At 40.7% G+C, this 21,246-nt stretch overlaps 3 protein-coding genes across 4 annotated transcripts in view; 1 reads left to right on the forward strand and 2 right to left on the reverse strand.

Moving 5' to 3' along the window:
• The window catches only part of LOC310902506 (inactive pancreatic lipase-related protein 1-like), a 20,123-nt gene extending 16,008 nt beyond the window's left edge, over nt 1-4,115 (forward strand). Inside the window, exon 12 of the mRNA XM_083844155.1 lies at nt 1,410-4,115. Within this exon, the coding sequence (XP_083700281.1) occupies nt 1,410-1,473 (64 nt within the window). The 3' untranslated portion in view covers nt 1,474-4,115. The remainder of the gene's footprint in view (nt 1-1,409) is intronic.
• The window catches only part of SPMIP5 (sperm microtubule inner protein 5), a gene marked incomplete at its 5' end in the record, with an annotated part of 23,385 nt that extends 5,690 nt beyond the window's left edge, over nt 1-17,695 (reverse strand). The window contains 4 exons of the mRNA XM_083843680.1: nt 5,944-6,021; nt 8,917-10,540; nt 12,506-12,641; nt 17,655-17,695. Of these exons, the coding sequence (XP_083699806.1) occupies nt 10,370-10,540; nt 12,506-12,641; nt 17,655-17,695 (348 nt within the window). The 3' untranslated portion in view covers nt 5,944-6,021; nt 8,917-10,369. The remainder of the gene's footprint in view (nt 1-5,943; nt 6,022-8,916; nt 10,541-12,505; nt 12,642-17,654) is intronic.
• The window catches only part of HSPA12A (heat shock protein family A (Hsp70) member 12A), an 88,392-nt gene continuing 82,812 nt past the window's right edge, over nt 15,667-21,246 (reverse strand). For both annotated transcript variants that reach the window (XM_083844140.1, XM_083844141.1), the window contains one exon: nt 15,667-20,759. In XM_083844140.1, the coding sequence (XP_083700266.1) occupies nt 20,125-20,759 (635 nt within the window). In that variant the 3' untranslated portion in view covers nt 15,667-20,124. The remainder of the gene's footprint in view (nt 20,760-21,246) is intronic.

Raw genomic sequence — 21,246 nt, forward strand, 5'->3', positions numbered from 1 at the left:
TACAGTGTGGATGCTCAGATTAAAGAAGTATGTTTTACTGATCCTATTTTAACCATCTGATTGGACTTTTTAGAACACAACCCCTCATTTTCTTGATCATTTATGTTATTTGATCCAGCCTATGACTGGATGTCTAGAAGAGGGGGTACAGTATATGTTTTAGGCCCATATAAAAGTTCCTGGTTAAAATGTAATCACTTAAAAGACAACATTGCAGATGGAAACAGTTTCAAGCAAAGGAAAATTATTACAGCCCCAAAGCATTACCTCTCAGCAGAGGTAGTCCAGTTGTAGTTCCTGTTCATCAAACCATATGCTGACAAAGCGTATTCAGTGAGCACATGCTCTTCTATGGACTCATACCCTTGCACACGGAGTTGAGATCATCTATCTAGTGATGGTAGCACACAAACTGGGAAAAAAAAAAGAAAGCTTTTCAGGTAGCACGGGTGTGTGTGGTGGTTTTACCCAGCTGGGCAGCTGAAGGCCACCACAGCCACTCTCTGACTCCCCCTCCTCAAAGGGAAAGGGGGAGAAAATACGATGGAAAGGGCTCAAGGGTTGAGATAAGGACAAGATTAATATAATTTATTACCTATTACTAACAAGGTAGTGCACTTCTTCCCCCCGAGCGGCTCAGGGGAACAGGGAATGGGGCTGTGGTCAGTCCCACAGGCAGCAGCTCTTCAAGAACTGCTCCCACATGGCTCCGTACCACGGGGTCCATCCCCCAGGAGCAAACTGCTCCAGCACGGGTCCCCCACGGGCGGCAGCTCCCCCCAGCCCCCTGCTCCTGCGTGGGCTCCTTTCCACGGGCTGCAGCTCCGGCCCGGGGCCTGCTCCTGCGGGGGCTCTCCATGGGCCGCAGCCTCCTCCAGGCCACATCCACCTGCTCCACCGGGGGCTCCTCCACGGGCTGCAGCGTGGAGATCTGCTCCGTGTGGGACCCGTGGGCTGCAGGGGGACAGCCTGCTCCACCAGGGGCCTCTCCACAGGCCGCAGGGGAACTGCTGCTGCGTGCCTGGAGCACCTCCTGCCTCCTGCTGCACTCACCTGGGGGGCGCCAGGGCTGCTTCTCACTTTCCCAGCTGCTGTTGCACAGCAGTTGTTTCTCCTTTCTTCAATCTGCTCTCCCAGTGACCCAACTAGTGTCACCCACTGGCTTGGCTCTGGCTAGTGGCGGGTCCCTTTGGAGCTGGCTGAAACTGCTCCTTACCTAACATGGGGCAGCTTCTGGATTCTTCTCACAGAGGCCAACCCTGCAGCCTCCTGCTACCAAAACCTTGCCACGTAAACTCAACACACTGTGTCAAACGACAAATCGGGTTGACATATTAAAACAAATCCGCTTGTATAATCTCAGTAAATCTTGACAGCTCAAGACATTCACATATTTTTGTTTCCTTCAGATTCCGTTTCTGTGGTTCTGAGACCGTGAGGGAGGAAGTTCTGCAAACTCTTACTGCTTGCTAACACCACCTATGGATGCCCAAAGCCTTGCTCTCAATAAAAGCTAGTCATGCATGAAAGACTGGAGTCTTCAGTCACTGCAGTTCTGATGGAAGCTTTACATACCAAGTAATGAATTGCACCTTTTAGATGCAGACATGCAAGAAGAAACCTTCCTTGCCCTAGCAAGCTAAAAATAAATAAAAATAAATAATAATAATTAAGGAATTTTAATGTGTAAGGGATGAGGAGGCTGCAGATGCACATTTTGTTATTTCTGGGTGGTCATGTGGGTTTTGTGTGGTTGGTTTTGTGTGTTTTTTGTTTGTTTGTTTGTTTGGTTTGTTGTGGGTTTGTTGTTGTTTGTTTTTGAGTCTGTGGATCTCTCCCTATGGACAACCTGCAAAATACAAAATTTTTACAGCATCTTTAGAAGTGAATGAGCCAATGCCCACTGGGAAAAAAAAACCCTCTGATTTCAGTGTGTTTCAAAATAATTTCAGACAAGGGGAAGAAAGGGGGCAGGTAACAGAATCTGGCACATGGCTTCTGGACAGTGCCATGAGAAAGCAGACATGCTTGTGAGAAGAAAGAGATGAGAGGGTTAATGAAGCTGATGTTCTTACCCAAACTGTTCTTACCTAAACTTAGAATTGGCAAGAGATAAAAATGTGAACAGAGACAGGAGGGTGAGCAGTTTACAAAAGGATACAGAAGTTTTTAATTACCAGTGAGAAATGCAATAGTGAACGTGATGAAGAACTTGCTGAATTGATGCTAAACTAAGCTTAAACCACAGGATCCAGATAGAATTAATTTGAGAAATTTGCATATCAAATTTCAAATGTTACTGAAATTTCACTAAAATGCTTATAATCAGAACAATCATCAAATTATTCTGAAATTCCATCTGCTGACCCACAGTCTTGAGCAAAACTGCCAGATGATCAGTAGTCAAGTTACAAAACGGACAATGCAATGAGGGAGCCACTTCTTTCTTGTCTTTTCGATAAACGCTATCAGCAAAAGTGTAGTTAGCTCACAAATTAATTTTTGTCCCGAAGCAATCCTATCTCAGCTCCCTCATCCTGCTGCTGGAGAAACACACTGTTTCTCCTCTGCTCTCAGAGGAACCCCATCCTCAGTGGAAGAAAACACAGAACTGCTGAGGCCTGGAGACCCACCACTCCTTGGGACCCTTTCTCTTAAGGGGTTTCTCCTGATGTTCCCCAGGCTGGGGCCCTCTGCTCCTTCTGCCTTTCTGCATGATCTTTCCCCCAAAAAAAGGTCTAGTCCTGAGAGAACATCAGCCCCCTTGCAAGGCTTTGAATTCCTCTTTCGGTGGTGGAGGTTGAAAAGGGGAGGCTGTAAAGGGGAGAATAAGAAGAGTCAGCACTGAAGACTGGCAATTTATTGGCATTCTCAGAGCTGAAACCAGTTCCTTGTGTCAGAAACAAACCGTTCCTTGATTTTACCCAACTGAAAAGAATATCTGCCATCAACTTCAGTTTTAGTTGGAAATTTGCAGGCTTGATTTTATGTTTAAAAACATTGTAAATTACACCTGTGCTACATACCCAGATTAAAAGGCAATACCCAGTTGTGCTGCCCCAGGAGCACAGCACAAATCAAATTTTGACCTGGAGAATCATTGTTTCATAAGTCTCTGAAACCTTGCTCTAGAGAGGATAGTAGGGAATAAATGTATGAATTAGTGAAGGAGACATCCCTTGCAATGCTGTCATAGATGTGTGGTGTGTTAAGACAATTTGTTGTCCAAATTCTCTCTCTAGAGAGGTAAGCAGATGTTTTTCACCCTGATGATGCTACTTGTGCTTTCCACTCATTACGTTGCTACCCCACCCCTGCAGCTCCTCATGGCAGCAGCAAGTGCACAGCTGAGAAGTTTGCTTTCGCTTTGTATGTTTTTTTCCCAGCCTATGCCTTCCATAAGGGGTACAGGCTAACACTTATTTTGCCTCCAGTTTTTCCCATCTGTGGTCAGCCTTACAGAATAAAGGTGTAAGGCCTAACCATTTCAAAGATATGAATAGCTTGCCTTGTGCCAGGGCTTTGGTAAGTCCAGTTTTCAGTTGCTCCTACAAAGCCTTTCTCAGATCTCTGCATCTTCATGCATCTTCGGGAGACAGGATCTAGCCACAGGGCTCTGCACACTTTCACACATCACTCACACAGTCCAAGGAGGAAGGAGCACACATCGCCGCTCCAGGGAGGCGAACTGTTACGGGGTTTGCCCAGAGCTCACATAGCCACAGACACCAGAGCCAGCACCCCATGCCAGGTTTCCATGTCCCCTGCTTCCTTTAGCCATGGCTATTTGTCTCTTCTAGAATTTGGCTTCCTGATCTCAGTACCTCCTGCCGAGGAATCCTCAACAGGGTTATTAACTTCCTAACACTGCAAAAGAGTTTCTCCTTTGTCTTTTGTTCCTTTATCGTAGTATAAGCAGATTCTTGCCTACACAATTGTTTTGACAGTCATGATATTCTCTGCATTATCCTTTGCCATAGCCACTTCAGCAGCCCATGTAATTTTAACAAACACCTAACAGAATCAAGACGTTAAAGTTGACAATAGCATAATAAAAAATCTCCTTTTAATAATGAACTGGAGCTGCCGTCATCTTGTTTTAGCAAAGTAAAATCTCTCCCCCCTCCCGAACACTTTACAAAGCTATTACATAAAATGCAATGTTAAATGAACAACAAATTACTTTCCCTTTAGCTAGCTTTTAATGCTAATGGTGCTATTTATTCCTGACCTTTTCAAATATTAGATTTTTTAAATGACAACGTAAAAAGAATTCTTGTTTGAAAACGCAAGCGACTTTAAACCACATGTTATTACTTGTAAGTATAGCATGCACATGCATCATTCATTTCAGTGTCCCATTTATGGCTAATTGGTATATATTTCAGTTGACATATATTGTTCTCCTGCAAACGTGTCAAATTCCTTAACGATGTCGGTGACAAAAGCATAGTGCTTGAGATATATAAATTACGCTCTTTACCATATAATCATTCTTATCTATTGGGAATGCTATTTGTGACAAATCGTGTTCAAAAATACATGCTAAATTGATTATTTTTTTAAACTTTAATATCACACCATTCACGGCAAGTCTTTGATTGAATCTTTAAAAGTAGAAATGTTTTGATTTTTATCTGCATCATTTTGCAGCTTTTGAAAAGCTCACTTTATTTATTAAAGGAAGAGTAGCACAGCACAGATCTTAAAATGTATCTTTTGTTATCAGCATAAGAAAACAAATGGGCTATAATTGTGGTTATGGAATGAGTAATTTGGTGAACAATGCTTTGTACTGTAGTTTAGGTTTTATAATTCCTGCTAGAAATTACTATTATTTTGTTGGTGGGCAGCATTGCAATCAGAATTTTAAATATGGGAGTCAACTTGGGCCATGTATTTTCATTATATTTCAGAATGTGTAATGTATTTCTCTCATACTTTATAAATCATCTAATAACAATAAAAAAATGAAGATTTCATGTGACTCTAATTATTACTGAGATAGAGCTGCACTCATTGTTGTCTTTAGACAATGCTGCCTATAGTCATTACTTCGCTCTATAAATCAGTAGAATAATGAGGTTCTATCTTTCAAGAAATACTTGAGTGTATTTTAATTTAGCATTGATGAATTCTTCTTTCTGGACCTCCCGAGGTTTTTTTAATCTAGTTTGTCATATTAAAGCTTTCTTCACCTAGCCACAGCAGACAGTGCTTATGTACACATATTTATTTTTATACCTTTCTGGCATGTGTCCTTAGAGGCTGCAAATAGGAATTTTATGATGTTATGCCTGAAGGCTATTTTGTTCTTAATTTGAGTGTAAATCACAGGCTGTTTTGCTACACCCTCATGCTTCAGAAATATATACGCTGTATGGTTGTATTTAATTGTCGTAAAACAAGACTATACTTGTTAAAAATCTCATTTTTTTTTAAACTGAAAACAGTTTATTTGACAAAATAGGTATTGCCTTGAAGAATATATATATGTATATATTTCAGGGGGGGCAAAAGACAATAAGTTCTGATATCCATTTTTTTCATCTGAAAACACTCTCAAGTTTGAAGACAATGAAAGGGGAAAAATATATCAGCATTTTTAATTGGCCCAAACAGAAGGCATCAGTGGGGGGCAGAGGAAGAAGGCTGATGTGATGCTCCCACAGCCCTAAATTAAAAAATACTAATAATGGCCTAAATGCCACTTGCTTCTAAATTGTGCCTGTATACAAACAGAAACAATTTGTAAAGTAGCCTTTAGAATAGTCTAAATGTTGTATTCAATTGCACAGCAACAACTGAGTGGCTACTACACTTGCTAGCATACTAAAGACATTTATTATGTGAGACCCAAAGACAAAAGTTGTATTCAAGTCCCCCTTTGTGCTATGGCCTATGTAATTACTGTTGTGGTACATATCGTATGAAAAATCTTACCTTTAATTGCATTAAGTGGATAATTGCTCCACATCAAACCAATTATGGAGGTGAAGGGAAAAAACAGGGGATCCAAACCTGCAAAGCAATGCCTTCTTTCACAATGTAATTTTAGATAAACACAGTCTCACATGATCTCATTAAAAACAACAACAATGAACAATTAGTGGCTCAGGTCCCTCGGTTCAGGGTATGCAATTTGAGAGCGTGAACGGAGTTTTGATTTACACGGGAGTGCTGACTGTTTATACCCTTTGGAAAGCAAGCCTCGCGTGAGAGCACCAGCACTCCTTGCTCGGCGGAGGCAGCAGGTGGAAGCAGCCACCGCTTCTGAAGACAGCCCGGTCTCACAGGAGCACTGGTGCAGCCCTGCTCAGACACAGCTTTCGGAGTTCTTTGGGAAGAAGGAATAAAATCATCACCTCAGTTACGTGGTATGCTAAGCACACTAGGAGCATGTACATGTCTTGCCCAAAAGGGTGGGCAGAAGCCCGTGCCTTCCTTCCCTGAGCACCGAGCAATGAGCTTGCTGACCACAGTCTCAGTCAGGCTACAAAAACTCCCAAAGTGGCTGCTTAAAAAGAAACCCAGACTCTTGTCTTATACTGATGACCTTTTTCTTGATGTCCTTAATTCCTCAGTCAGACAATGCTCATCTCTCATTTGATGAGGGAATAAAAAATTAACAGGAGGAAGCGTGAAGGGAGTTCTCCACCACCTTCAACCAAGGCTGCTCTCAGTTCCTCAGGAGGACCCATAGCCTTACCTCACACCTCCCTCCAACTTTACTCATCTCTCTTTTGCTGGCAGCTTGGAAACTGGTGCTATCTGACCATTTATACCCCCTGCCTATGGGGCATCAGAGAGGAGGGTGGGTTTGCTTCCTCTGCAACCTCACTGCGATAACTGAAGTCCGAGCCCTGCACCTCTCACACAAGACAGAGAAGGAGGGTTTGGGAAAAGATGCTTCTCCATCTCAGAACAGAGGTTACAAATCCTTACACCTTCATTTAATTCAAAATGGAGTCAAAATGTCTTTGCTGGGTCATGAAGATCATCCTCTCTGTTCCTCCCACTGAACCTGAATTGCAAATCCCCTCCCTGCGTCTCTGACAAAAAGGACACTGAAGGGCAGTTTATAGCACAGATGTGCCCTTCCTTGCTGTGTCTGAAGGGACACACCAACAGAAAAGGGCATATTTTTGTTGCAAAGGACATTTGTAGAGGTTTAACAACTTCTTTTTAACCAAGGAAAATGTTGAGAGTGAAGAGAAAAGTGACTGCACTAAAGAATAATTCTCCTTTTGACCCACAGAGAAAGAGGTGCCTAATGAAAATATATGATCACGGACAGTGTGAAGATAACTGTCTGATCAGATAATGGAATTGTTTTCAGTGATAAGAATGAATCCATTACTAATGCAAATAACGATAATAATTATAATTTGCAATACAGTAAAAATCACCTAGTCTACCTCCTCCTCTGACAGGAGACTGTATAACAAATTATAGGCTGAGAAAAAAAAATTCAAAGGGATAAAGGTTAAAAGATTAAAAAAAAAAATCTGAAACTTAAATGCTTAACAGGGAAGTCAAGACCTGAAAGCAGAAATTGGTGCTATTAAATAAAGCAATTGTAAAGAATGAGATATTATGGAATTGATTAACTAACCAGAAACCAAACGTTTCCTCGTATCACCTACCTCTTGTCATAGATTTCAATAATTTTGAAAGAACAAAAAATTAAGAGTTGGCATATAAAGAGAAAATTAATCATTTAAATACAAGTGAATATGCTAATAGAGCTCTGGGAAGATTAACACAACACACCAAAAGCCCCCAGAAGTGTTCAAGACATCTGGAGAATTTCTCCAATTGTTTTTGTTTTGCTTTGTTGTCCGAAACAGGTCCAGCTGTTCTATCACTCCCAGCCAGAACTCCATCAAAGGACATTTGCACACTAGGGTTTGGGGCACATTGTGATTTTCATAACAACCCTCTGGACTTCTTTGTTCATGTAAGGGCTTATGGGCACGGAAACAATGTGGAAAATGTTTCGTCTCACCTTTGCGAGGGAGTAGAACAAGAGAGGTGAAACAGCTCTATTACAGCATTTGCACTATAGTCAGCAGTTTTGTTGTTTACAGCAATTCTGCTTTCTCCATCAGTTAAGCAGAGCTGAAAATAGCGCTATATAGTGCTTACCATACATTGTTGGCATCATATCAGTCATATTGATTTAGGTGATGGAGCAATGAGAATCTACCAAGACAGCTTGTGATTCTTCCACACCCAGCAATTCTGAGTAAAATAGCAATTAAGTGACTGAGTCTAAAGCACTGTCTTCCAACACTCTTCATTTACATCCTGGTTTTCTGAAGCACAGTATGTCCCATAACAGCCACAGGAGAAGAAAAATTTAATGACAGGGAGTACATAAGGTGGGCTTGAAGTGCTGACATCTACTCAAAAGTGAGGGTGACTACCAAATGAAACAGGCTTTCTGCAGTACAAAAAAGGCTACTTTATTGCAGTTTAAAACCACATTTTAGACTGCTAAAGCTCAATGCATCCTGCCTAAACTTCCTCAGCAAGTCCTTCAGGAAGTTAGAGATTTCTCACCCTCCCTGAAGTTTTTCATCACAGCATTTTTCACATACCTGAAAAGCTCAACACGCTTCAGTAAAGCACAAGTAGTCTATTGGAAGTTCTGCAGTATAGGATTTGGAAGAAAATGCTTTAATGATGCCAATTCTAAAAGCAAAATGAGTGCAAAACTCACAGTATGTTTCACAACCATGACTTGTGGTTTACCACATAAGAACACTCTATCAAAAACACACCCAACTAATATAACCTTAACTACTGCAAGGAGTTCCTAAGGCTTAAATGTGCACCCCTCAGATTGCACACAAGAAGGCCTTTAATCAGCGTTTGCAAAAGTCAAGAATACAACATGCCTCAACTACTCACATCACATTTCGTTGTTTGTTGACACTTTGCCAGGGCTTTCTGTTTCTTAATAGGATGTGCACAACAGGAGTCCTCTGTGTGTGCACACATCGACTGCGGCTTACGTTTCCAAATGTCTTTCCAGCAACGAGATGTTTATCTGCAAGAAACCAGCATCCACTGTCTAATCCTCAAAGTTGCCAATGGAACTGTTAAAAAAAAAAAAAAAGATCATATGCCTACACAACATGATTGAAAGGTTTAATTAGAGAACTAGACACAGGGCAAGCATGGGGATAGTCTTCAGATGTGTCAAGACTGTCAGAGGCAGGAAGGGTTGGGAATGCTCCCGTGTTCTCTGCGGGTAGGACAACCACAGAGACTCAGAGCTGACACTACACAGAACTTTATGAAGGTGAGTACAACAAAGGACAAAAACTGCCTAGGGAGAGAGTAACTTTGCAGCCCCACCCCTAGGACAAAACAAATTAACTCCAAAATTAATATAAATGTGTTTTAGAACAGCCTCAGTCACATTACACATGTTGCATACTGCAGATTCTTCTGCCATCTGCGACCTTTGCTTACACAAGGAACAATGGAAGAAAATTATGTGAAGGGAATGAGGATGCTGTACTGTTGTTTATGAAACAGCACAGTTAAGTACAAGGCCCCCTGCAGATGTCGTGCAGGACCAGCACGTTTTCTGCTGGATTCAGCTCTGTTCATGGTTAACTTCCTTCAACTCCTCTAAATTTGAGGAGTTGATAGTCTTCTAGAAAAGGTGTGAGGGGGCAATGGGTTGAGAAAATAGATTCATTAAGAACATCTAGACCAACACCAGATGATCTGTAAAAGCTCTGTGAACGATACATTACACTGCAGTACCCCAACGCCTTGGTATGTGTTAGCAAATAGCGATGCCACATGCAGTATGCAGTGTTTGTATGGGGGAGGCGTGGAGAGGCTGTTCTTTGTACTACAAAGGAAGAGGATATGTTCAGTTTAGTGTCCACTCTTATCAGCTGATGGCAGAAGGAAGTTCTTAGTAGAGGTGCAGAGCTTATTCCTCAGAGGGAAGGAAATGTTCCTTGTTGCTGTTATGAAAACGAGAGTCACCTCTCTAGCTCCTTAGAAGAACACTGTAGTTCAGCAATTCAAACTCTGGTATGCAGAGCTGTCAGTCTCCCCATTGCTTCCCACTTTGAAACCTTCCCCAGTCTTCAGTTACTACTGGAACATATCAATGCTTCTGTCCTTCCACGCCCAAATACTACTTACACACCTCTTAGGTTGAGTCCTTTGGTTTCCTTACACTTAATCCAGGAATGTCCTCCTTGTACTTGTTGGCTCTGCTGCAGCATGCAATATTCACAGAATAAGCTCATATTGTAATTTTCACTCCCCCGGCTTCACATCAGCTCACCTGTGGACACTGATAAAAGGATCATAGTGGCCACAATCTACCACAGTCTTAAAATCCTGAAAACATTTTTTTTGCCATTGCATGGTGAGGAACACCGTGTCCTAGTTCAGTGGCTTCTGCTCTAGGCACAAAGCCAGTCCAAACTGGGATGTGAGCATCTGGTAAACTTCTCTCAGTTAGTACAGTCCTCGAAAAAAAAGAGAAAATAGAAAATAGATGCTACTTCAATTATAGCCAGCACCTATACAATTATATGTTAAACAAAGAAGACAGAATTTCTTGGCTTGCAAAAAAAAAAAAATTGTGGTTAACTGACTTTCTTCATACACAACACTTGGTCCCTTTATATCACTGAGGTCTGTGTTCAGTTGCTTTTGATATACCTCTTGTTGATGCTGATATAATCGTACTTTTTTTCTATCCAGCTACCTTCTCAAAATATATTTACTTTTGAATATGTATCTCTCTGACTACAAAGGATTTGAGGGCTTGGCTAACAGCCAGGATGGGCTAGACTCAAAGCTCCCCTGAAGTCGGTACAAACCTTTCTATTGAATTTAATGAGATCTGAAGCAGTCCCTAAACAGTGAAAAGGCTCCCTCACGTAAGCGTTCATGTCATTTCCACCGCGCTGTCAAAATTCTTACATAGGAAATTGCCTCCTGGCTGCCAAACAGCAGTTTCAGCAGGACACAGGTGACGTCCTGTTCCAGACTGCCAGCTTGTATGCTGCGTGCTGTTAAAATAGATGCTCTGTTCAGACACCAGTGGTAGCTGCTGGTAAGGGCTGCACGAAGCAATCTAGGAAGAAAAGGAATAGTGACAAAGTTACGAGCTGCAGCTAAGGAATATTTTATAGTAGTGAAAGGTTATCAAGGTAGAATGGGTTTCTGGGGCATTCTTTGTAAGACAGAAGTGGAAGAAAAAATGCCAATGCAAGACAACCTTGGGTTAATATGGAGGAAGAAACAAAAGCCTGGATTGCAGTTCAGCTTGAGTTGATGCATTTAAGAGTCAAGGTATTTTTCTGTTTGGATTATGTTCACAAGATAAGATATTCAGTGGTCTGAACTTATTTCAATAGAGGGATCTGAGAAAATGTTCAAAAAGAATGAAAAAGAGAAACTAAGGTCTCAAATTCTGTAGGAGTCCAAGGAGGAAAGCCATAGAAGAATTACAATGTATGATTAATTAAAACATAAGGGACATCGTGTGTTCCTCATTAGCCAATACTTAAGGTTGCAGTGAAATCTGTTGTAAAGGGAGGAGGTAAACTCCCTTGTAATAAAAATGATGCAATTTACTAGTAGTACTATCTTTACTATTAGAAGTGCAATTTAACATTCTGGAGAATTAGAGATAAATTCTTAATGTTTAATGTTTAAATGTTTAATGTACAGTAAGATTCAGAAGAGATTAAAAGTGTATGCTCTGGGAATTTAGACTTTAAGGTTTCCTTTCAATGATTTGTTTGTAAACCAAGAATACAAAATTGAGACCCATGGAACTGTACAAGAAAAATCTCAAATACAGACTCACTTTTTAAAGCTGACATCCAACATTAGTACATAATAAGACTGGCAACTGACAGGAGTGAAAAACAGTTATACAAAGCATCCGTAGCTGTCATCAATTTATCCAAGCTGCACCTCTTGAAAATCAGGCATCTCTTTGCACTGACTAAAGAGACTCCAAATCAGCTCTACTGGAGAGAGATGTTTGGGTGACGTTTAAGGGAGTTATTTAGGAAACTGAAAAGGGATAATGCCTTTGGGGAAGTTGGACGCTGCTGTCAGGGAGATTGTTTTATAGGTTGTTTTATTCCATGGTTATTAGCAGAAGGCGTGAAAACACTGTACATTTCAGTAAGGATTTCTATAGCCATGGAAGAATCAAGGTAGGATTTATACAAATTCCTTCCTATCAAGACGGGGCTATAATTTTAAATAGAAACACTCTCATGTGAGAAAACCTTCAAATTTGGAAAAGTCCAGTGAAAGGCCCAAATTCTACCAGTGAATGCACACACATGAACCTCCCCTGGAAATCAGAGCAATGCGCTCCAACACTGAAAGCAAAATTTGGTTCTTAATGTGTCCCTGAAGACTGTAATTATATTTCCCATTGTACTAGTAACATTAATTGAATGTTTAGCTGAAATCAAGTTCATTACAAGTTAAATACAGTACCTAGCCTATTAGGATGGTGTTTATAATTATAGTCATAGAGCACTTGTAAAACATCTTCATTGCAGCAAATAGGTGGAAGTTGGGGTGTAGTGGCTGCTGTGCATCTCAGCTCATTCCCTGCATCTTTGCACCTTTGAGTAGTATTTTAGTGCAAGGTCACACACACCGCTGACTTGTCTCCATAGCTAGTGCCAACAGTCCCAAATTTTAGACACATGGCCTGCAACATTTAGCAGAAAAAATATATCACACAAGCTATCATACAAGTTCTTCAGTGCAGCAGGACCTTATTAAACATTCCTAGATCTAGAAACACCCAACGAACATGCACATTCATGCAAATATACCTGATTATTGGCCAGTTTATTGCCCTGATACTATAATATTAGCAATAAACCAGACTTTGATAAGGCTAAGAGACTCCAGTCCTTTATGATATGTTTATTTTTATGACTTTCTGGGGAACAATCATCTTTTATGCATTTATTTTTAACCAACTCTTACAGCAGACTCGTACCAAGTATTTACCATTTACCAAGTATACCATTTATTTTCATTACCAGTTCACCACAAAATGTCACATTAAAGTTCAGCCTCCAGAGTCAGACTTCATAATTTGATGGTGAAATACAGTCCAAAATCCTGTATTCTGCCAGACTAAATGGCAGCTGCTCCTCAGCTCCAAACAGCATCCTTAACATGAATTACTATGGAGAAGAAAAAATACTGAAATACAAAGCTACCATTTTGGCTCAGTGTCTCTGCAAGGCACAAACAAGGATTGGAGTACTGTAACCCATACTCATATCCTTGGTCCCTCATGTAAAATGGAGGTGCCTGCATAAGACAGTGCCTGTTATAAAGCTGCAAACATAGCCCTGTTCACCAAGGGAGTTTCCTGAGCACAGGGATTCATTGATGATGAGTTCTGCTATATTAACGAGGGAAAACAGGACCAAACATATTGTGTACCTGTGTATCCAGGTATCAGGATTTTTGGCATATGTTTTCAGAAATGTCTTGACTTGAAAAAAAAAAAGTAACATTGCTCCTTCAATTAGCAGGCAAAATGTAGGTTTTTTTGAACTGTAGGAGCTGTCCTACCAATAATTTTAATAGCATTTTATGATTGCAACTGAATTTTTGAAGGTGTACGGTTCAATAATTGTTCCCATTTTTCATCCAATTCTTTCCTGTTAATAAAACCAAACAGAAACATCAAATTTCAGCACGGAAATATGTGACATATCGGGAAATGTTTCACTCTGAAAGGGCGTGTACTGGCCCTGCCACCAAAGCTAGTAGCAGTTGCTTTTATTAGTCATGCTTTGGTTGTAACTATTTGTTTTAATTAACACTGGAACTGAGTAACATTTGTCATTAGATTGTATATCTAGAAATAACAGTCTCTCTCCTGGCGGTATTTTCACTGTTTCCTCCAAGCAAGCATTCCTGCATCAATGTTTATATGAAAACTTAAATGGTACTCACTGCAACTGAATCTGTTTTCTTAATAATTGATGGGTGACTGGCAGACATCTACCTTGAACACATTCTGGATTATAAGGTGCCTGGAACCAGAACAGTAATCAGCTCTAATGTGGCACAAAAATCCTTTCACCTGACAGATTACATCCGTAAGGAAAAATTAAATCACAGAAACAACACAACAGTAATCTAAAGAAACAAACAAAAACAATTTGCAGAGTCAGCTGCTGCTTCTGGCTGAAAAGAGAGAAATGGCTAAATACGATCTTAGAGGCCAATGGTGTTTGGGAACTAAATCCACACCCACACCCAGGAGATCGCTATGGAACATATAAGTGTGAGGCCTTCAGGACAACAAGTGAAATAAAATACCTTGAAGATAGAGAGTAGAAAGGGATTTACTCTGTAGGGAGATGTTAAGTCACTATGTCAAACCTGCCTTTAAAGTATTAGTACAAGGAAGAAAAGGGAACTGAACTCTCACGCTTTCAGGAGAGCAGCTGATTTCCCATAAGGGGCTGGGAGCATCAGACCAGTACCTGGGGCAAAGTCCCAGTTCTGAAGGAGAAGGGGTGGGAGCAGCCCAGCCCTGCTTCTACTGCGTTACCTGTTTTGAAGAGTACCTTGTGTCACAGGTCAGATGCACAACAAAGCAGAAAGGGTGTAATGTAAGCACCACAGGGCTCTGCTACAACCTGGTGGCCGCTGACTGCAGGCATCCCAGCCTCTGTATGGCCACGAGCATGCACGGTGTGGCAGGCCAACAGCACGGCCGGGCTGGGGTACTGGCATGGCTGAGGGCCAGAGCCAGGGCTGAGCTGGAACAGCATGGCTGTCTCCTCCTTGGCGGTGGCCTTCCTGGAGAAAGTATGGGCTCATCTCCCCCTCCAGACTCAGGTGTAAATGCCTGGGAGCTGCAGTGATACTTCAGTGCTGGTGGCAACCTAAAGGTTTGGAAGAGAAACCCATGTGCTGGCATCATCTAACAGCATCTACTTACCATTTCAGAGGTATTTCCCATCCTTCCACAGGCAATATTTCAGGAAAATATTTTAAGTCTGTCCTGTAATAAAAATCTAAACTATTCAATCTTACTTTCGGAAATTTGCCTTTTCCCTGGATGTGAACACGATCCAGATTTTCACCCTCTACTCAACATTCCTTCATGCTCATCTCCATTGGCTGTAACCAGGGAACCTCCACAGTTACATGGTGTTTTTTGGTTTGCATTTTCTAGAATATTATGTTTTTCTAGTTATCATCAAGGAGCTCTATGAGTTTTGTAGAGAATGTCATGAAAGAAATGGTGGCTTCAGCCTTGAGCATATTTGATTTCTCAGCTCTCATTCAGAGCATCATTACAGAGAAAGCCTAAACTGTTTTTGATGTTGTCTAAAATCTTTCTGTCTTGACTCCTACAGACACCCTATTCACAGCTACATGAACTGCAGTGGAATTTGAGCAATCACCAGCAGTGACTGCAACCTCAGGCCTGCACGGGCTCTTGGTGTCCACACATCTAGAAGGTTGAAGAGACCTGACATGCAACACATGCTGTTGGTGACACTGTTGCTCAGTTATGCATATGAAGGAGTATCCAAATGTAAGTAAAACCACTTGGTCTTTCATATCCATTTTCATCAAAACATAAACACCCAAAAGGAAAAGTTAGTTTTACTGTATTTTATTTGACATGGTTGAAGACACAAGAACACTCAAGATACAATCCAGACAAATTGTGAACAGCTCCAAACATCAGTGAAATCTGAATTTATCTTGCACAGAGGTGAACAAGACCACAATGGTTGGTTTTATAATATAGTTTAAGACTGTTTCAAGCAGGTGAGTACTGTGACATTATGCCCAACAACTTTTATACTATTCATCCGCTTAAGCCACTTCATATTATAAATATGCAGGTTATCTTGGCGATTAAGTCTCTGCAATACATAATTAGCCTTCTCATAATAATGCATTAAAACTCCTGTATATATTCATTGGTAAGAATACACCAATGTTAACTGTCCTAACCATCACTGCACATGTATCATATTCTAGCACAAGTAATCATTCTATCACAATTAGTTGCTGACTTTCAGCCTAGAGTTAAGCAACTTTGACCCAAACTTGCAAGTTCATGCTTAGAGCAAAACTTCAGTCGGGGCTTTCTGCTTTGCCTAAGGATAGCAGGCCTTGTCTTCTCAACACTAAGTTGCACAATGTCATCTGAAATCCCTACCAAAAAAATTCTCTGCAGGAAATTTCCTGCAAAAGTATCAGAACTACTATTCTAAAAATGACCCATTTCCTAATAAATTTCTTATTAATTTTACAGCCTAACATTCTCTATCAAAATGGGCATCCACTTGCCACTTACAATGTAAAGGTTTTTTTTAACTGGGTTATAGACTACGGACCACAGCATAACGCTCTACTTACGATTCTAATTCCTTAGAGAGACAAGCTAATTTTCCATTCTCGGATTTAAAGAGGGCAACGAGGACAGTTGGGAATTTGCTCGGTAGTTCAGTGCTTTGCAAAGATAAGCTTGATAGTGCTCTCATCAGACTGAACAAGGAAGTGCAAAAATACGCAAACTCTTCAATATTTTACAGTTACAGCAGAATAATTTTAGCAACAAACCCCTGTTTGGATCCAGACGGAATCTTACAAAAGGTGAACAAAAAAGGGCAAAGAATTGCTACTGTGCGGGGAACTACACTTTAGAAGAGCTGCAGAAACTATCGTTAGCATTCCCTGCAGACAGGCTGAAAATAGCACAAAACCCATGGATCACAGGATCTTGCAGTTCACCTCCTGTTTGTGGTGGGGGGTTGCAGCACTTTCCTAAACCAAATTCTGCACTAACCTAAGGCCAACGGAAACAAATTCTTGTAGAATTGGACCCGTTCAGTTTAACACAGGATGCAAAGACACTGAAGCCTTCTTTTATTTAAGAATTTTGTGTTTGGTAGGTTGTAGTGGTAGACAATAGACAGGCTTACCTGCATCTACTATAAATCACCGTTACTTGGCTCTGGAAAGTACTTTTTTAAAAATTAGAGTAGATCCTTAAAAAAACTCCAAAACCTAGAGAAGAAGCTGTATATCCAGATCATACAAGCTAAATTTAACTTGGTTTTACAGGAGGATTCATCCATTATTATGATGAACTGCTGGAATGGTCACCATCTGAAACAAAGAAATGAAAATCCCAGCAAAATACAAGTGCATCTGTGTAATATACTTAACTGGTATGACTTGCATTGCAGGAAGAATGTTGTATTCTCTGACACACCAACATTTCCTTCCTATTATTATAAGATCAGCCTTTTACATTTCATATCTTACCATCTTTAAAGGCCTATAATTATGGAAGCTGATTGAGAAACTATGTTATTTAAAATTAACAGCTGAATGAAATCAACAGAGGCAAAGAGCATTTTTATACAAGAAAATAGCACTGTAGAAAGAAAGAGTCTGTACAATATTTAAATATTGTATATACATAAAATTATATTGTTCATAACTCATCTTAAAGTTTCTCTTGTTTGTAAACCATGGAAAGCAACACACAAAAAATCCCAGTATTTAGCTTTTAAAGCATTTAGCAGGCAGCAGGAAACCGAATGCTAGAAAGCACACTTTGTAATTACAGAAAAGTATCCAGCCGGATACTGTGAGTAGCATTCTCCATAGTCCCTTCTTTTTTTTTCTTTTTTTTTAAAAGCTGAATGCAGAACAGATTTCACATTCTACTAGGGAATTCTGCAGCAGACACAGAAAACTCAATGACAAAATGCAGTGGACCAGTTCTGCAGCTCTGGACTGTGGCAAAACTCCAGGATAAACACAGAAAGCTAAGTGCAGGATTGGAATGTAAATCAGTGAAATCATTGATAAAGCTTTCATTTCCCAGTAGTTTATGTAACTCATGCTCAACCTATTAAAATGGAAGGTTTAGTTTAACAGTTAAGATTGCAAAATTTCAAAAATGTTATGAATTCCAGCAGGTAATCAGGCAGCTCTGTATAAATGCTTTGAAAGTGTCAGCATTTTAGGGTAATTCAGGTTAGTTTCAGTCTGCCAATTTGGATTGCATTTAGATTTGAAACTGAAGCTCTCAGCTCATGGCAGATGCAGATCCTAGGTTTCAGAAATCATCCACCTGTAGCATTTAGCAAAATAAAAACTGTTCCAGTTTTAGAAGAAATTTTCCAGGTGAACATGCTTAAAATATTTCCAGAATGCTGTTATTTGGAAAACAAGATGCTACCATAACCATCATTGTATTTCACTTGTGTTAGAGTTGCGTGGTCATAACCATGTAAGAAATGCTTTATTTAATGCTATTTGGAGTTTTGTTCTCTTAGCCTCTGTCTTCCACTTTAATGAACATTAAAGTCGACCCAGAAATATATTAATTCACTCGGTTAAAATGCTTCCAACTCAAAATATATGATAGTACTCCTGATCTGGACATTTTCTCTCTTTTAAATCATTTAAAACTTCCTGGACAGCTATCATCTAGCCGTACTTCCAAACATTAACACAGGGATTGACTAGAAATGGTCAATTTCTGGGAGGAATGCAAAGTCCTGAACTTGGGGAGGAATAACTCCATACACCACTATATGCTGGGGGCCAACTAGCTGGGAAGCATTTTGGCTGAAAAAGACCTCAGGGTCTTGGTAGACAGAGTCTACATGAGCCAGCAACGTACCCTTGTGGCAAAGAATGCTAACAGCTGGGCAGCATGAGGAAAAGTACGGCCTGCAGGTCAATGAAGGTGGTTATTCCCCTTTATTCAGCCCTGGCAAGACCACATCTGGCATCCAGTTCTGTGCCTCTCAGTACAAGAGAGACATGGACATAAGTCTGAGTCTGGCACAGCATTATGATGATGATTAAGGGATTGGTGTCTGATGTATGAGGAGAAGCTGAGAGAGCTGAGACTGTAGACTCCAGAAGAGAAGGCTTGCCAGGGGGATCAGGAATGCATATAAATATCTGACAGAAGACAGTAAAGAAGATGGAGACAGACTTCTCAGTGGTATTTCAGTGAAGGAACAAGAGGCAACAGGCACAAACTGAAATACAAGAAATTCATTTTAAACCTAAGAAAAAATCTTTTTTACAGTGAGGGCTGTCAAGTACTGAACAGGCTGCCCAGAGAATTTTAGGCATCTCCAACTTCGGAGATATTCAAACCCTGACTGGACAGAGCACCCTCTTCTAGCTGACCCTGCTTAGAGCAGAGGGGTTGGACCAGATAGCATACGGAAGTCCCTTCCAACTTCATCTATTCCCTGTTTCTGTGGTTTCATGTGGAGGCTAGTTAATGTAAGTTTATAAGACCTAAAAAGGGGAATAACTTTGCTCTTAATAATTTTCTAAAGTATAATGAGGGTAATGCTAGCTATTTAATCCAACAGATAGTTCTATGAGCTTTGACAAGAAAGGTCTTTTTCTCAAACTGGGGCAACCAACAGTAGGCTCCTAAAATACGTATGTTTCCTAAATATAATTTAGGGCTTTCCAAGGATATTCTTTTCAGTGGGATCTAAGAACTGAAGAAGCTCATTTCCCACTTCTTTACAAACCTTATTTTCAGCACTAAATTTTTGACAGTCCCGTTCATAATCAAAAGAACAAAAGAAAGCTGTAACCTACGATTTTGTTCCATGTTCAGAGGATGATGCTGTTTAAACAGATACCCCACACATACCCCCCTACAACAACCACATGGGTTAGCAAATTTTTCTTTGGAGGAAAAGGAAGAAGTACAAGAACAAGGCAAAGAGATTATGATTTTAAATACTTTTTAACTAATCTTCAGGATGCAATAATAATCAGTATTTACTGAATAAAGGTAGATCTTTAAGCATGCTTGAACAACTAAGGAACTTTTACTACCTCTGGAACTTTTGCTCCCCAGACTTTTTAAGGGTCTTTTAAAAACCAGCCTTCGGTTATCCAAGGGCACAACCGTGACATACCCCACCTTACTAGCTGTTCTCATATAGCCTGCTGAAATTCAAGATGATTATGTGACACATGAAAGTCAAAAAATGGAATAGTGGACAACCAGTCTCACAAACAGGCCATGGTGGGGAACGTGATCTGTTAGTAGTTTAAGAAATCGATACCGACTTTGACACTTTTCGAGGTGGCAACATCAATGGCCATGGCTTTGATCTCAGTGTCCCCAAACTGCATAAGTGTTTTGATCTCCCGCCTGTTCGGCACAGAAGCATCAGTTCCTGTGAGATCCAGGCGAAGGGTGCCACACTTTTTCACTCCAGATTCAGTGATGAAGCTGACATTATCTTGTTCTGAGCTATAGATATTGATCACTATTACTAACTGAGAAGGCTTGGCAGGTGTGTAACTGCGTGTCACAGTTTCTCCAAGGGCTACGGATTGGTCAGCTGAAATAAATTTGTCAAAGACATCAGTGCACCAGCGTGTGCCATCTTTGACTAGCAGCTTCTCTGGTGGATGCTTCCCCTCCACAAACCGATTCAGCACACCCACACCGTAGGTGAGAGGCGAACGTCGCACTTTGATGACAGCAGGGTCTAGACCAAAGAGGACGGCTCCTTTGAGGATAGTGAGCCCCACATCCTGAGGAATGATGACTCGACATCTCGAACCAAAAGCGCCCTGGACAGCTTGTTGGAGTAAGGGGGATTCAGCGAAGCCACCCACCAGGAACAGAAACTTGACATTGGTCACTTCTGGCTTCTCAAACACATCACCTATACAGAAACAGAGCCCATTCAATAAGGAAAAATTCACTGTGACAAAGTAAAGCATGTGAAGCTCCTAATGTCTGAGTGTACTGAATGTCCCATGCACATGCACAAGATCTGAAACTGCTACATCATACTTCCACCGTCAGCATGCACTAGCTCCACTGCTGAAGCCTCTTCTGTATTCCCTTTGACTGGGGCAATGACTGTGAATGAAAACTTACCTCAAAGCACAAGATATATCTGACGTAGCATTTATGCTTTCTAAACAGAACTTTCATTTAGCTTGTACCAGTCAAGGGAGACAGATTTTTTTGCAAACAAATTCTGCCAGTCAGATTACTGGTGGCAGGGAAACAGAGATCACCTTGTCACTGCAAGTATCAGTGAGATATTCCCAAACCTAACGGAACCACATCCCCTTTATAGCATTCCAGACAAGTCACCCCATTTTAAATTCACTTTTTATTTCTGACCCTACCGTCTTAACTGC

This window comes from Anser anser (genome assembly GCF_964211835.1).
Source record: "Anser anser genome assembly, chromosome: 7".
NCBI lineage: Eukaryota > Metazoa > Chordata > Aves > Anseriformes > Anatidae > Anser > Anser anser.